Source organism: Ictidomys tridecemlineatus, chromosome 16 (genome assembly GCF_052094955.1).
Source record: "Ictidomys tridecemlineatus isolate mIctTri1 chromosome 16, mIctTri1.hap1, whole genome shotgun sequence".
Taxonomy (NCBI): Eukaryota; Metazoa; Chordata; class Mammalia; order Rodentia; family Sciuridae; genus Ictidomys; species Ictidomys tridecemlineatus.
In genome coordinates this window covers 38,992,654-39,006,241 of record NC_135492.1, presented here as the reverse complement: position 1 = coordinate 39,006,241, position 13,588 = coordinate 38,992,654, and the positions used below count along the sequence as shown (strand labels likewise).

At 53.6% G+C, this 13,588-nt stretch overlaps 2 protein-coding genes across 4 annotated transcripts in view; one reads left to right on the top strand and one right to left on the bottom strand.

Moving 5' to 3' along the window:
- Mkrn2 (makorin ring finger protein 2) overlaps positions 1–11,354 on the top strand; it is a 29,757-nt gene extending 18,403 nt beyond the window's left edge. The window contains exons 4-8 of the mRNA XM_005333790.5: positions 1,187–1,488; positions 2,654–2,868; positions 4,841–4,951; positions 10,070–10,214; positions 10,359–11,354. Coding sequence (XP_005333847.1) covers positions 1,187–1,488; positions 2,654–2,868; positions 4,841–4,951; positions 10,070–10,214; positions 10,359–10,496 — 911 coding nt within the window. The 3' untranslated portion in view covers positions 10,497–11,354. The remainder of the gene's footprint in view (positions 1–1,186; positions 1,489–2,653; positions 2,869–4,840; positions 4,952–10,069; positions 10,215–10,358) is intronic.
- The window catches only part of Raf1 (Raf-1 proto-oncogene, serine/threonine kinase), a 63,564-nt gene continuing 61,222 nt past the window's right edge, over positions 11,247–13,588 (bottom strand). For all 3 annotated transcript variants that reach the window (XM_078033446.1, XM_078033447.1, XM_021731985.3), the window contains 5 exons: positions 13,472–13,518; positions 12,701–12,819; positions 12,428–12,559; positions 12,214–12,348; positions 11,247–12,104 (listed from right to left, as the gene is read on the bottom strand). In XM_078033446.1, the coding sequence (XP_077889572.1) occupies positions 11,961–12,104; positions 12,214–12,348; positions 12,428–12,559; positions 12,701–12,819; positions 13,472–13,518 (577 nt within the window). In that variant the 3' untranslated portion in view covers positions 11,247–11,960. The remainder of the gene's footprint in view (positions 12,105–12,213; positions 12,349–12,427; positions 12,560–12,700; positions 12,820–13,471; positions 13,519–13,588) is intronic.

Sequence of the window (13,588 nt, the reverse complement as noted above, 5' to 3'; positions counted from 1 at the left end):
TGAGTTCCACATTTGGCCTGGCAAAACCAAACGTGGTCTTTTGTCACCGTAGCTGCCATCTTCCTGGGTGGTGGTCTGGTTGGTGAGGACGAGTCGAGCAGTTTGTTGTGAAGCTGGTGGAGACACGATCACTGTTTGCCATGTGGGTCTGCGCAGTCTGGGTGCTGCCCTGACCCAGAGGTGGTGCTTTGGGCTGCACCGTTTGGAAACCGTGGAGTGTCAGTCTGGGAGGTGGACTGTGCCCTGGAACGGGCTTGGGGAGGGAGAAGGTTCCAGATGCTAAAAGTTGTCTTTAGGGGTTGGTGCTACCCCCAGGCAAGGGGGCTCTAGGGCTGGCATTGTACCACGGTGGGGTCTCCATCCTTGGGCAGCAGGTTGTCTGGGAAGCTCCCAGGAGAAGACGTGGCAGAGCAGAGCCAGCTGCACCCTGGCTTCTGGACCCGAGGTGTCGCTGGACTTGGGTGTGAAGGAACCTTTGTGTTCTGTCGACCTCAGTCTAAATGACCTTTATATTCTGGGTTATCTGAATGTTAACTGATCCATGCCACTTTCTAACAGTCCCTTCAGTGTTCTTTTTTTTTTTTTTTTTTTTGTTGATGGACATTTATTTGTGGTGCTGAGAAGTGAACCCAGTGCCTCACATATGCTAGGCACGTGCTCTGCCACCGAGTCCCCACCCTAGTCCTTTAGTGTTCTTTAGTACAGATATAACATGTTGTGTTTTGCTGCTTTTCCTGTCTGGTCTGGCCATTCATGTTCCTTTCCTTTTTTTTTTCCATCCCCTTTTTGGTACGAGGTGCTCTACCACTGAGCCACATTCCTGGCCCTGCACTATGGGACTTTTTTTTTTTTTTGGATGGGCTCACTAAGTTGCTGATGCTGGCTTCAAACTTGCTACCTTCCTGCCTCAGCCTCCTGAGTCACTGGGATTATAGGTGCGCCACTGTGCCTGGCTGGTTGGGGTTTTTGGTTTTTTTGGTTGTTTTTTTGTTTTTGTTTTGTTTTTTTCTTTTTTTAAATTATAAATCTATTCCCTTTATTTTTCCTTTTTGGCCTACTTTCTTGCTGTCTGTTCCCAGGTGTGGATTTCTTAGGTTGCAGTCACTGATCTGTTTGGTTTGGCTAGCAGCGTACCTGAAAGATGCAGCCAGTTTTCACCCGTGTGTCCTGTGTGTTTTGTGTTAAGATCTCTCTGGCCTGGCTGAAGAAAAGACGCACCCAAGCATGGTGAGTAATCTAGGCAGCTGCAGTGACCCCCAGACGAGCCTGGAGGTGAAGCCCCATTCGTACCTCGATGCCATCAGGAGTGGCCTGGATGACTTGGAGGCCAGCAGCTCCTACAACAGCGAGCCGCTGTGTCCCTACGCTGCGGCCGGGGAGTGCCGGTTTGGGGATTCCTGTGTCTACCTGCACGGGGACGTGTGTGAGATCTGCAGGCTGAGAGTCCTGCACCCCTTCGACCCTGAGCAAAGGAAAGCGCATGAGAAGGTAAAGTCACACCCTCGGCTGGACTCGGCTTAGCAATCTGAAATGAGCCAGGTGACAAGATCATTGGTGTCTGTAGCAGTCTTTCTGCCAGATTAATGCCTGCACTGTGTCCCTGGTATGTCTGCATCTATTTTCAGATTCTTTTTTCTGTTGTCGTTTTGTCCACTTTTGATTATTTAGGATAAAGAGAAAATGCAGGGGCATCAGAAATGTAAAGCAGTGCAGAGTTTAGGGAGAGCTGGCTCAGGAGCAAGGCACCGTGCCTGCTGCTCCCTCACATGGGCAAGGCGCCCGACATCCTCCCTCCCCTGGTTGCACATCACTGGCTGGGACCCAGTGCTGTTGGGAAGCCTTGAGGAGCCCTATGGTGGACCGTGTCTTTGGCTGTGTGTGGGTAGATCGCAGAGACGGGGGGACACCAGGCCACTTCAAGTGAACTAAAGCCTCCCGAGGACCAGATGGTGCTGGTGCACCTGATGGAGACAGGCGTCCTCTGTGACTACTGAGCTCGGGCTGTGTCCTGATAGTGCACCCCAGGGGCAGTGGGCGGCCTTGATCCTGGAGGGAGCGCTCTAGATGGGCTTTCCCTTCTGCAGGGTGGGGAGCCTCTGTGCTGTGAGCCCTGGGGCCCGGTGGGGCAGGGCTGGGCTGGGCTGCACCTGGGCCTGCTCTTGGCCCTCTGAGTCCAGCACAGAGGAGGTGTTCAGAGTGAGTGGAGCCGAGCAGTTCTTCTCTTCACCCTCTTGGGGAAGGCTGCACTGCTTACTGTGTGTCGTCACACCTTGAGCTCATTGCTCAGCATTCCTGGTACTGGCGTGGCTCAGCATGGGGGAGGCAGTGTCCAGAGGAGCCGAGAGACAAGGCCCAGTCCTTAGACACTCTGCCACTCACAGCAGTGCTGTCAACCTCCAGGTCTCTCTGGTCTCGATTATAATTTAGTGTTGACCATATCTTATGGGTCCTCTGGGAATCTAGAGGTAGGGTGGCTGGAAGTCCTCTTTGTGGTCTGACAGCTTTGTGTCCTGAATCCGGGGGCTGCTGGGCCCTGTGCAGCAGCCACTTTCTGTGCCCTTCCTGTTGGGCCTGTGGTGGTGTCACTGCAGCGACCCCTGGGCTCTTGGTGCTCTCCAGGGTGCAGACGAAGGTTTCCCTCCTCTTGCTGCAGATCTGCATGTCGACATTTGAACACGAGATGGAGAAGGCCTTTGCCTTCCAGGCCAGTCAGGACAAGGTGTGCAGCATCTGCATGGAGGTGATCCTGGAGAAGGCGTCGGCCTCAGAGAGGAGGTTTGGGATTCTCTCCAACTGCAACCACACCTACTGCCTGTCCTGCATCCGGCAGTGGAGGTGTGCCAAGCAGTTTGAAAACCCGATCATCAAGTAAGTCCAACCGTCCATCCCTGTCCATCCCTGTGCATCTGCCCCGACTAGCGTGCCTTCCTTCCCACCGCTGGGCTTCCTCATCCAGTTGAATCCACCCTTGCCCTCTGGAGGTGTCTTAGTGCAAAGTAACTGAGGGTCCTGTGTGCACTTGGGCGCTGTCACCTCCCCTTCCTGAGCTCAAGCCCCTTTTCTAAAAGGTGGGTGACAGCCAGGCACAGTGGAGCACGCCTGTCATCCCAGTGGCTCTGGAGGTTGAGAAAGAAGAATCGCAAGTTCAAAGCCAAACTAGGCAACGTGAAGTGCTAAGCAGCTCAGTGGGACCCTGTCTCTAAGTAAAATACAAAACCAGGCTGGGGAAGGGGCTCAGTGGTCAGGGGTCCCTGAGTTCAAACCCTGGTACCAAAAAAAAAAAAAAAAAAAAAAAAAAAAAAGAAGATGGGTGACGGTTCCCGCCAAGTGCTGGGGACCAGGGGTGGAGACGGCAGAGATGATCTATGAGGAGGGTCGCGGGCCCCTTTCTACCTCCTGGTCCTGCTTTTGGGCCCAGGACCACAGTACACATTGCCTTTAAGCCAGTCGCCTAGTAACCTATTTGAGCTTTATTATCTTTTTAATATTTATTTTTTAGTTTTAGGTGGACTTTACTTCTTTATCTTTATGTGGTGCTGAGGATCCGGCCCAGTGCCTCACACATGTCAGGCCATCGCTCTGCCACTGAGCCCCAGCCCCTTTTTTTTTTTTTTTTTTTTAAATCTTCAAAAAAAAAAAAAGGCGCCCCAGGGCCTGCATGGAACGTGTGTGAGCGCTTCCTGCTGCCTGGCACCGGTGGTGCTCTAGCCAGCAGTGGGTGGGGGTGCATGCCTGGCACTGGTGGGGGCTCCTCTGCAGCAGCCCGTGTCATGCCCTCAGTGCCATCTGCGTTGCACAGACAGGACCCTGAGGCGTGGTGAGGTCAGTAACTTCCTGGAGTCTCGCTCCACAGTGGCTCGGCCTCTTTGTGGAGGAGTAAAGGGTCTGCTGTGTGCAGCTGTCCCGACAGTCTAACTGCACAAGGGGTCACCTTCTCGGGCACGTCCATTTGCGGCCACTGCCCCTTCCCCTCTCCTTCCAGGCCTAGGCAGCCACTGACCTTGCTCCTGTCTCCACAGATGTTTGTATTCTAGATGTTTCCTCAACAGAACCATATGTTCTCTCGCTTGGCCTAGCTTCAGCGCTCGTCCCTGTGGTGGTGTAGATCAGCACTGCATTTCTGTGGGTGAATCATAGGCCATCGAATGCTGGGCACATTGTTGGTCCCATGAGCTGATGGCCATTCGGGTTCTTTCCACTCCCCAGCTGTTGGGGATGGTGCTCTTGTGACAGCTGTGTGTGGTGTGGACAGGACTCCCAACAGGTGCACCTACGGTCACTTAAGAACCTATTTACTGTAAGAAACAGGTTCCTCTGAACCTTATGTGGACACAAGCCTTCGTTTCTCTAGGTGTGTTCCAGGCCTAGAATTGCTGCTGGGTCTTAGGGAAACTCTGCATTTAACTAAGGAACCCACAGGTTATTTCCCCAAATGGCTGCTTGTTCATTTTACCTTCCTGCCTGCCGTTTAGAGGGCTCTAATGGCCTCACACCCTCACCAACACTTGTTTTGTCTTTATTTCTGATTGGAGCCATCCTTGAGGGAGTGAAGCGGTGTCTTCGTGTGGTCTTGATTTGCATTTCCTCATAACTAATGATAATGAGCATCTTCTAATGTGGTTAATAGTTACTTTAGATTAATACTCAGATTCTTTGCTCATTTCAAAATTGGGTTGTCTTTTTATGGGTGAGGGGAACCTGTTTCTTCCAGTAAGTTTGTAGGTAACTGTGAGTGCCCCTGTTGGGAGTTTTGGTGAAGGAAGGGAGCCCCTGGGGCACGTGTCTGAGCAGGTGGAGCTGGAGCATGGACAGTGTGGCCCTAACCTGGTTCTTATTTCAGGTCTTGTCCGGAGTGCCGAGTGATATCAGAGTTCGTGATTCCAAGCGTGTATTGGGTAGAAGATCAGAATAAAAAGAACGAGTTAATTGAAGCTTTCAAACAGGGAATGGGGTAAGTGCTTTGAGTGGAGATGGGACCTGGTGCTGCCCAGCCGTGATATTGACCTCTGGTCTGGCTTTCAGGCCTCCCTAAAGTTCTGGGGTGCAGAGAGGAGTGAGGTATGGGGAGGTCTTAGTTTTGAAGCTGAGCAACACCCACTAAGAACCCTGGTCTCTGGAGCTGAGGTCGACTGTTCATTCAACAAAGAGCTGCCGGTGGGTTGTGTCACAGGCTGGATGAGCACCAGAGTCAGTAGACAGAAAGCCCAGCCTCATGCAAAATATAATCAGGAGCAAACGAGACGAGTAGTCAGGGGTGGGAAGTGCGGAGGGCTTAGTCTCCGGGCGGGAGACCCTGGAGTGCCTCATTGAGGTGGCCTTGGAGCACTCAGAACCCATGAGAGGAAACTTCTGGATGGAGGGAATGGTCCCTGCAGGCCCTGAGGCAGGCGCCTGGCTGGCTGGTAGATAAGTAGGGGCAGTGATAGGGCTTTATAGGTCCCTGAGCAGGTGGAAAGCCATCCTGGGGTCTGATCACGAGTGACATCTGGTCATACCCTGGAGTGATACCTGTGGGCTGATCGGAGAATATATCATAGGAGGAGGCAGAGGTGGAAATGGGGAGAGCAGGACAGCTTAGTGCGCATAACCCAGGGGCGATGGCTGCAGCCCGCACCTGGGCAGAGGAGCGGACGTGGGGAGGAGGCCCAGACTGGGTTTTTCTGGGGACTTGCTGATGGGTTGGAGTGAGGGGGGGAGAGTGAGTTCCAGCACTTTTCGTTTGCTCCTGCGCTTCCATCCTTGCTCACCAGTGTGCCCTGTCCCTGTCCCTGTGATGTTGTGGGTTTACCACCCAGAAACACGGAGAGGCGCTGCTGCCTGCCGCTCAGTGCCCTGTCACCACAGGCTTGCTGTGTGTGTGGGCCACACAGGTCACAGTGACATCTGTGCTTTGGTTAGGATGACTGAGCTTTGGGCCCTCTGTTAGGAAGAGTGTTGTTTAGCTGAACTGTGCACATGAATTCCCAAAGGCTGCTGTAGCCATTGTCCACACACCAGGTGTCTCCAAACCACAGAAATGTATTTTCTCACAATTCTGGAGCCAGGGAACCTGAAACCCAGGTGTGGGCAGGGCTGCCTACTTCTGGATCCCCTGGGGAGAGTCTGCACCTGCCCTGGCTGCTGGTGGTGCTCGCAGTCCCTGGTGTCCCTTGGCTGTGAAGCACCACCTAGTCTGAGTGTCTTCCTCTGTCTCCACCCTCTGCCTCCACCCTCTGCCTCCTGCAGGGATAGCAGGTCGGTTTAGGGCTCACCTGGTGTTCGGGACTCGCTTCTGGGCTCATTAGTTACCATCGTCCAAAGCAGGTCACACTCGGATCCCAGGGCTTAGCCTTTGGACTGTCTTTTGGGGGCCACCCTTCCAGCCACTACCATGGCACCTGTCACAGCCATAGATAGCAGGCTGTCCGCCGCAGCTCACCCGTTCTTCTGTTGATGGACAGTGTGCTGTTTCCCAATTTTGACAGTTCTGAATAGTTTTTAGAATCACATTTAAATATAGTTTTTTGTTGTTTTTGTGCTACTGCTGGGCAGTGAACCCAGGGCTTTGTGCATATGAGGCAAGTGCTCTGCCACCTGAGCTCTGTCCCCAGCCCCTGAACATGGTCTCCAAGCTCATACCCACCAGCCCTTTTTTTCCACCTGGGCATGGAACCCACGGCCGGGTGCGTATTTTCCCGATCCTGACTTCCTGACGCTCTTTCCTTTGACATGCACAGTCAGCCCTGGGTCCACCTGTAGATTCAACCGATTGAAAATATTTAGGAAAAAGAAATTGTGTCTGGGCTGGGGATGTGGCTCAGGGAGAGCCCTTGTCTTGCTCCATGCGCACGCCAGCAAAGTCTAATCTGCACTGAATAGGAGGGGCTTTTCCCTGTTGTCATTCAGTGTGACAACAATTTGCATAGCGTTTGCATTGTAAATAACCTGGGTGACTTAATGTGTGTGGCAGGATGTGCAAAGGTCTGTCATTCAGTGCTGTGGGCTTGGTGTTCAAGGGGAATCCTGGAACCCCTTCGTTCTGTGACCACTAAGGGGTAACTGAGTTCCTTCTGTTTTCCTTTAGCCTCAAGAACCGCTTCTAACATTTTGTTGCTCTGTTGATCTCTTAAAAAAAAAAAATCATAAATGGCTTTTTTTGTGTGTGTGTGTGTGTGTGGTACTGGGGGTTAAACCCAGGGGCATAGTACCACTGAGCTACATCCCCAGCCCTTTTTTATTTTTGAGTTGGTGTCTCGCTAACTTGATGAGGCTGGCTTTGAACCTGTGATCCTTCTGCCTCAGCCTCATGAGTCACTGACTTCACAGGTGTTTGCCAAATGGCTGGTTTTTTTCCCTCCATTCTTCAAGGATGTTTATGCAATATGTTGGTCTGATTGGTCTCTCTGCCTTTGTCTCCTCACACAGTAGGTAGAATTTTCTCAGTGCATTGCAACTGTCTTGTAGCACCTCTGGTTTCTGAGAAGTTGGGGATACCCTTGTCATTTTCTCAAGTTACTGTCCCTCTCCTGGCCCTCAGTTGCTTTCAAGGTTTTCACTTTGTCCTGGTTTTTGGCTTTTGGACATTTTGCTTAAGAGTGTTTTTCTTCCTGCTGTACTGGTTGGTATTCTTTGAATACCATTCACCAGTACAAAATTATGGATATTTTGACCATTTCTTCCTGCTTCCCCACCCCACACCTTCCCTTGTACCAGGGAGTGAACCCAGGGCACTTGAGCACCAGCCACATCCCAGCCCTGTTTTATATTTTGTTTAGAGACGGGATCCGGGGTCCTGCTGAGTGGCTTACAGCCTAACTTGCTGAGGCTGCCTTCGAACTTGCGATCCTCCTGCCTCTGCCTCCTGGTCCACTGGGATGACAGGCATGTGCCCTGGTGCCTGGGTCCTACGCTGTTTTTCTTGTGCTCTAATCGCATGTGACTGCCCTTTGGATATTGTGCCGTAGGCTCTGTTCTTTTCAGATGTTATGGCTGCTTTGAAATCCTTGTTATTTGGGGCTTGGAGTCTGGTGATTCTTGGGTCCCTGGTGTTGTATATGTACGTCACAGGCTGGCTCTGTTGGGCTGTCTGGGAAACGGCAGCCGTGGGGATCTCGGTTCCGTCTTTGCATCATCACGTGCCCTGAGCCTCTGTTTGCAGGGTCCACGTGCTGATAATCCAGCTTTGAGCAGTTGACACCTAGCAGGGTTGTGCTTCTCCTGAGGCCCTTCTGTGGGAGCACGTCCTCCCATCCAGTGGCTGGTGTCTTCAGCCCTGGTCTTTTGGTTCCTGAAGCCAGACAGACTGGGTTTCCCAGAGTTCTAGCTGCCCGAGTGGTGCTGCCCCAGGCCTCCCCGTGGCCATTCCACTCTCCAGGTCTCTCTGCTCCCCAGAGAGCCTTCCTGCTTTCCTTCATCTTTCTGAGGTGCTTGTTTATAGTCGCCAGCAGGAGGGTCTGGTCAGTTTACTTGGCTGCTGCACCAAAATCCCGTTTTTTCCCTTCCCACTATTTTCCTCATGTCGCCCCACTGGGTGTCCACAAGGGGGCAGTGGAGCTCTGCTGGAGTTGTCTGAAAATTGTTGCTGTTGGGACCTGGGATTGTTCCTGCTTTGCTGCTGTGTGACACATTTACTGGGCATCCACCAGGGGCTGTCCAGCCAAGCACCCCTGGGGGAGTGTAGAATACGGGCAAGATAATGTCACGGGAAACCACAAAAGCACGATTATGATAGAGGTTTTCTGGTGACAAATTCTTCATGAGTGGCCCAGGCCCAAACAGGTCTATGTGAGGTGCAAGGGAGGCCGCGCAGGAACCCCGAACCTGGATGGGGGGGATAAAGCTACAGAGTTTGCACCTGGGGGCAATGGGAATTGTCCCTGGAGTTGGAGTAGATGTGTAGACAGATGTGGTGGGACCTGCAGGGACAAAGATGGACTGATATCTAGAGTCCAGCATGCCCCTGGTGGTCTAGGTGGTGGTGGGAGGGCCCTTGCTGTTTGTGAGGAAGCTCCTCTGAGGTTCTGTAAAAGGGGTGGACACGTGGGGGGGGGGGAGATGGGATTGGCAGGCACGCAGCCCCCCCCACCCTGGACATTGTGGGAACTGGCAGGACTGGTGTTTGGGGGGTGCTTTGTGAACTTAAGTGCAGCTGGACGTGAGAGCTGAGAATAAGTGGACTTGAGTTTTGGATCTTGATGACCAAGAAAAACAATAGTGCTGTGTGGGAGGGAGCGGGACACAGGGGGGACAGTGTAGGTGAGCTTACTGGAGCCAGCCTCCTGGGACACCTCAGCTTCGCTGCCTGGTAGCCCAGACGGAACCTCTAGTGACCTGGGCCCCACCTGCTCTTGGGGAGCTGCTAAAAAGTCTGGACTTCACCTCTGGTGTCCGATCCACAAGGTCCTTCCTGTCACCTGCCCTGTGTCACCCTGGGCTGTCTCTGCATCTCCTCCTTCCTCAGCATTCCAGGGTCATTTATGATTGGAGGTGCCCAGTTTCATTAGAGCGAGAGTCCTCAGGAGCAGGGTTAACACACGGGCTGTGCACAGAATTCGGAAAGGACGCTGTGCCTCGGCTGCCCCCCACGGCCCATGAGCTTCACACCTGCGGGAACTGCTGAGGAGGGGCTGGGGGGGGGGGGGAGGGAGGCCTGTGATTCAGGGCTAAAATCCAGTGCTTTCCCTGTTCCTGACCCATGGTCACCTTGACACACTGCTGCGGGAGGGAGGGAAACGTGGTTTGCATATTTGAGCAGATGGACGTGGCCCAGTTTTAGCCCTTGGCACTTGAGGTGTGTTCAGGGCACCTGCAGGTGACTTGCCCAGCAGCAGCACCCCTCTTGCCACCCCCTCCTTCCCCCGGCATGTGTAAGTTCTCAAAGGCCCTGCAAGAGAGGGCTGTTGTCCAGCTGGGAACTTGGAATCCTGGCTCCTTATAACCCGAAACAAGTCACTGAACCTCTCCAGCCTCAGTGTCCCCACCTATAAAATGTGAATGACTTCTGGCTTCACGGTAGAGGTCAGCCCACCTGCGCCGTGCATTCTCCCACTTGGTCATTCTTCCTCGATTCATTCAGTTTTCTTCTTTTCAGGAAAAAAGCTTGTAAATACTTCGAGCAAGGCAAGGGGACCTGCCCCTTTGGAAGCAAATGTCTTTACCGCCACGCGTACCCAGACGGGCGGCTGGCAGAGCCAGAGAAACCCCGGAAACAGCTCAGTTCTGAAGGCACCGTGAGGGTGAGGACTGGGCCGGCCCTGGTGGCTGTCCCACCCCCAAAATCAATCAGCTTTGGCAGCCATGAAGAGCAGGGGGCGGGGGCTCGCGGGCTCGGGGCCTTCCTGTGGTCCTAGCCTAACCAGGTGCCTGTTGGTCTCTTGCAGTTCTTTAACTCGGTGCGGCTGTGGGATTTCATCGAAAACCGGGAAACCCGGCAGGTCCCCAGCACTGAAGATGTTGACATGACAGAGCTTGGCGACCTCTTCATGCACCTTTCTGGAGTGGAATCCTCAGAACCCTAGGGTCAGTGGTTGTCCCTGCATCTTGGGCGTTGCTGAGCCAGGGCGTGAGCCAGGCTGTGCTCACCCTTGGTCTCCTCCACTCTCCCTATGACAGCCCTGGGACGAGTGAAGCATATAAAGTAACCTAATAAGTACACGCCATCACTATTTTTATAGTTGGTATCCGAGCTGTACCTCCAGCCCCTCGGGACCAGCTGGCTGCTGGGCGGTTTGCTTTAGAGGAAACCTGGCTCCGCTCCCGATTGTTCTCCTTAGAAACAGTAAACTCGCAGCTGGCCCCGGAGCACGTTGAATTTTCTTAACCAAAGGTTCCTCCGTGGGGTCCCCAGTGTGTGTCAACAGTGAGCTGCTGTTGAGGGGCCATCAGTCCTCGTGAGTCTCCTCAGTGTCCCACTCGTGCAGCTGACAGGTGAAGTGTTGGGCCACCCTTCCCTACCTGGAAGGCCTGGCTTGGCCACACGGGAGCTAGTTTCTGGCCCAGTAGCGCTTTAGAGAAGGAGGCCAGAGTTCTTGCTCCGTTTGATCTAACAAGAACGCGTGTGACCTCGCAAGTTAGAACAAGCTTGTTCTAAACCTGAATTTTTTTCTTATCTATTTTTGTAAAATGCTGTAGAGATGTTTTATAAAATGTGTCCCTACAGTATGCGTAGACCCGAGTTGAGAATGCTTGATTTTTATAGTTAGCTCTCAGTCAAGGGCCTGAGGAGCAGAGTTCCATTCCCAGCTCTAGAAGGAAAGGGTTAACAGCCATTAAACCTAAATTTAATTTATTTTATTAAAATAACATAATCGAGGAATCATCATAACTGTATCTTGTCAGGCGCAATAAAAACAAAATTAAAACCCAAATCAAGAAAACCTGTATTCCTGGCTTCCTTGCATCCACAATTATGTGACTAGAGACGGGGCTGGCCCTGCGGCCCGCCCCATAGGGGCCGCCCCTGGAAGACGAATTCAGCATGACGGGAGGCTGCTCCCAAGGACCAGGACAGGAGGGCAGAGCACCGTGCCTGGAAAGCCACCGTGTGCACTGGACATCTCGGGCTGTGACAGGCAAGTCCCGTGGTACGAGATAGAGCAGGCGCATCTCCGCAGTCCTGGATTGTTCGGTGAGTTATGTGCAAAACTGTTGGCGCTGCACCGCTGTCTCTCAAAAGAAGCTGGTTTCCAAACCCCCATGTCCCCACAGCGGGGGCCAGTCCGCTCACGACCTTGACATCCACTTCTTTTTGCCCTAACACTATCTTGCAGGGCCGTCAGCATCCCCTGTGCATGCTGGAGACGGGAGGAGGACGGGCCAGAAAGGGTAGAAAAGAAGGCAACGTGAAGTTAAGGCCTGTGCGTCTCTAGGAGGTCCTTAGCAGCAGCTTCTCAGAAAACACACTCTGCCCCAGGAGCAAGGGACAGGAAGGTACTGCCGCTGCCTTCCCTTCCTCCCCGGGCTGAGCGCAGGTGCAAAGTCCACTAGAAGACAGGCAGCCTGGGGGACGTGGTCAGCGTGCAGGCGTTGATATCCTCGGTGTGCGCTGCCCGGTGCAGGGATGGCTCAGAAGCGCTCCGGTTGATTTTGGGGAGGGAGTGTTGGAGCAGCTCGATGGAAGACAGGATCTGAAACAAGGTCACAGCGGGGCCTTCTTAGCTGGGGTTCCAAGCACTGCATACTGCTGTCACCCGCCCTCCCGCACCTCTGGTCCCTTCCCCCCACCCGGGGTCTCACCTGGGGAAAGAGAGGCCTCTCCTCCTTCACTTTCTTCACGCAGTCGGCCACCAGCCTCTTCATGGCCTTGGGGCAGTTCTTGTAGAGCTTGCTGAGGTCGGGGGAGGCGTAGCCTCGGCCCACCATGAAGATGATCTGAGGGAAGACGGGAGTGAGTGGCCAGCCCGGGCCCAGTGGCGGTCCGGGGCTCCCACCAAGTGCCCGTGGACATCACCTGATCGCGGTTGTTGATGTGGGAGTAGGGCAGCTCCCCAGTCATCAGCTCGTACAGCACGATGCCGTAGGAGTAGACGTCGGACTGGAAGCTGAAGGGGTTGTTGTCCTGCATCCGGATCACCTCCGGGGCCTGCGAGGGCGGGGCGGCGGTCATCATGGGGCCTGGCTGTCCATCCCTCAGCCCCTAGGGGCCCTTCCCCCAGGGACTGGCCAACACAGGAACCCCCGCAGGGGACGCAGTTTGCGGATCCTGTCCCCCCAGGTTCCTCACCATCCACAGCACGGAGCCCGTGGGCTGCTCCACCTGCTGAGAGCCACTCCAGCGGGACTTCACTGTCGCCAAACCAAAATCTCCAATTTTCACTGTTAAGCCTTCGTGGAGAAATATGTCTCAATGCTTGTTAAGGACGCTAGCTCCCAAAGGTCGGTCAAGTTAATTCTCCCCAAAGTTCCTTGTAACAGAGTCACCTCGCCACCTCTCTGGCCAAAGCCACCAGTGCAACAAATGTGCTAGATCCTCAAGTGTCTCCTGCTGCTCGTCCTCTGGCTCCCTGGCCTTGTGAGCCTTCTGTGAGGTAGGCTGCCTTCTGGAGCTTCCCTAGGGGGCTGGACATGGCCTGGTGACTGTGACGTCCGAGTGGCCAGCTGAGTGGGCGTGGCTAGCAAATCCCTTCCTGAGACTTGAATGCTCTCATGGCAGAAGCCTTGGAGTCCCATGGTGGCTACAAACACCCACTGTTCAATGATTGAAAAGCCATGCAGCCTCTTAGCCACCCTATAGGAGCACGTCCCCCAATCCATCTCCAGGACCCTTCTGGCCAAGAAGCTAGGGTGGCAGAGCCTTATTACACACATGTCTTCCTAGGGGCTGCTTCTAACAGTGAGCTCCAAAGAGATGACTTATAAATAATTTTGGGAATTTGGCAACTTTGGGTCTGGATCTAAACAGCTACGAACTAGCTTTTCTTCTCAACCAAATGCTCTTCCAAAAAGCTATCCTGACAGAGTTCCCTTCTTTCTGGCTTCAGACTCCAAAGGATACTGTTGGACTTCATGTCTCTGTGGATGATGTTCTTGGCGTGCAAGTAGCTGTGAGGGGAGAGGAAGGCTGTTAAAAGCAGCTTCTGGAGTGCAGGAGAATGCTGTCCCCAACTCCTGC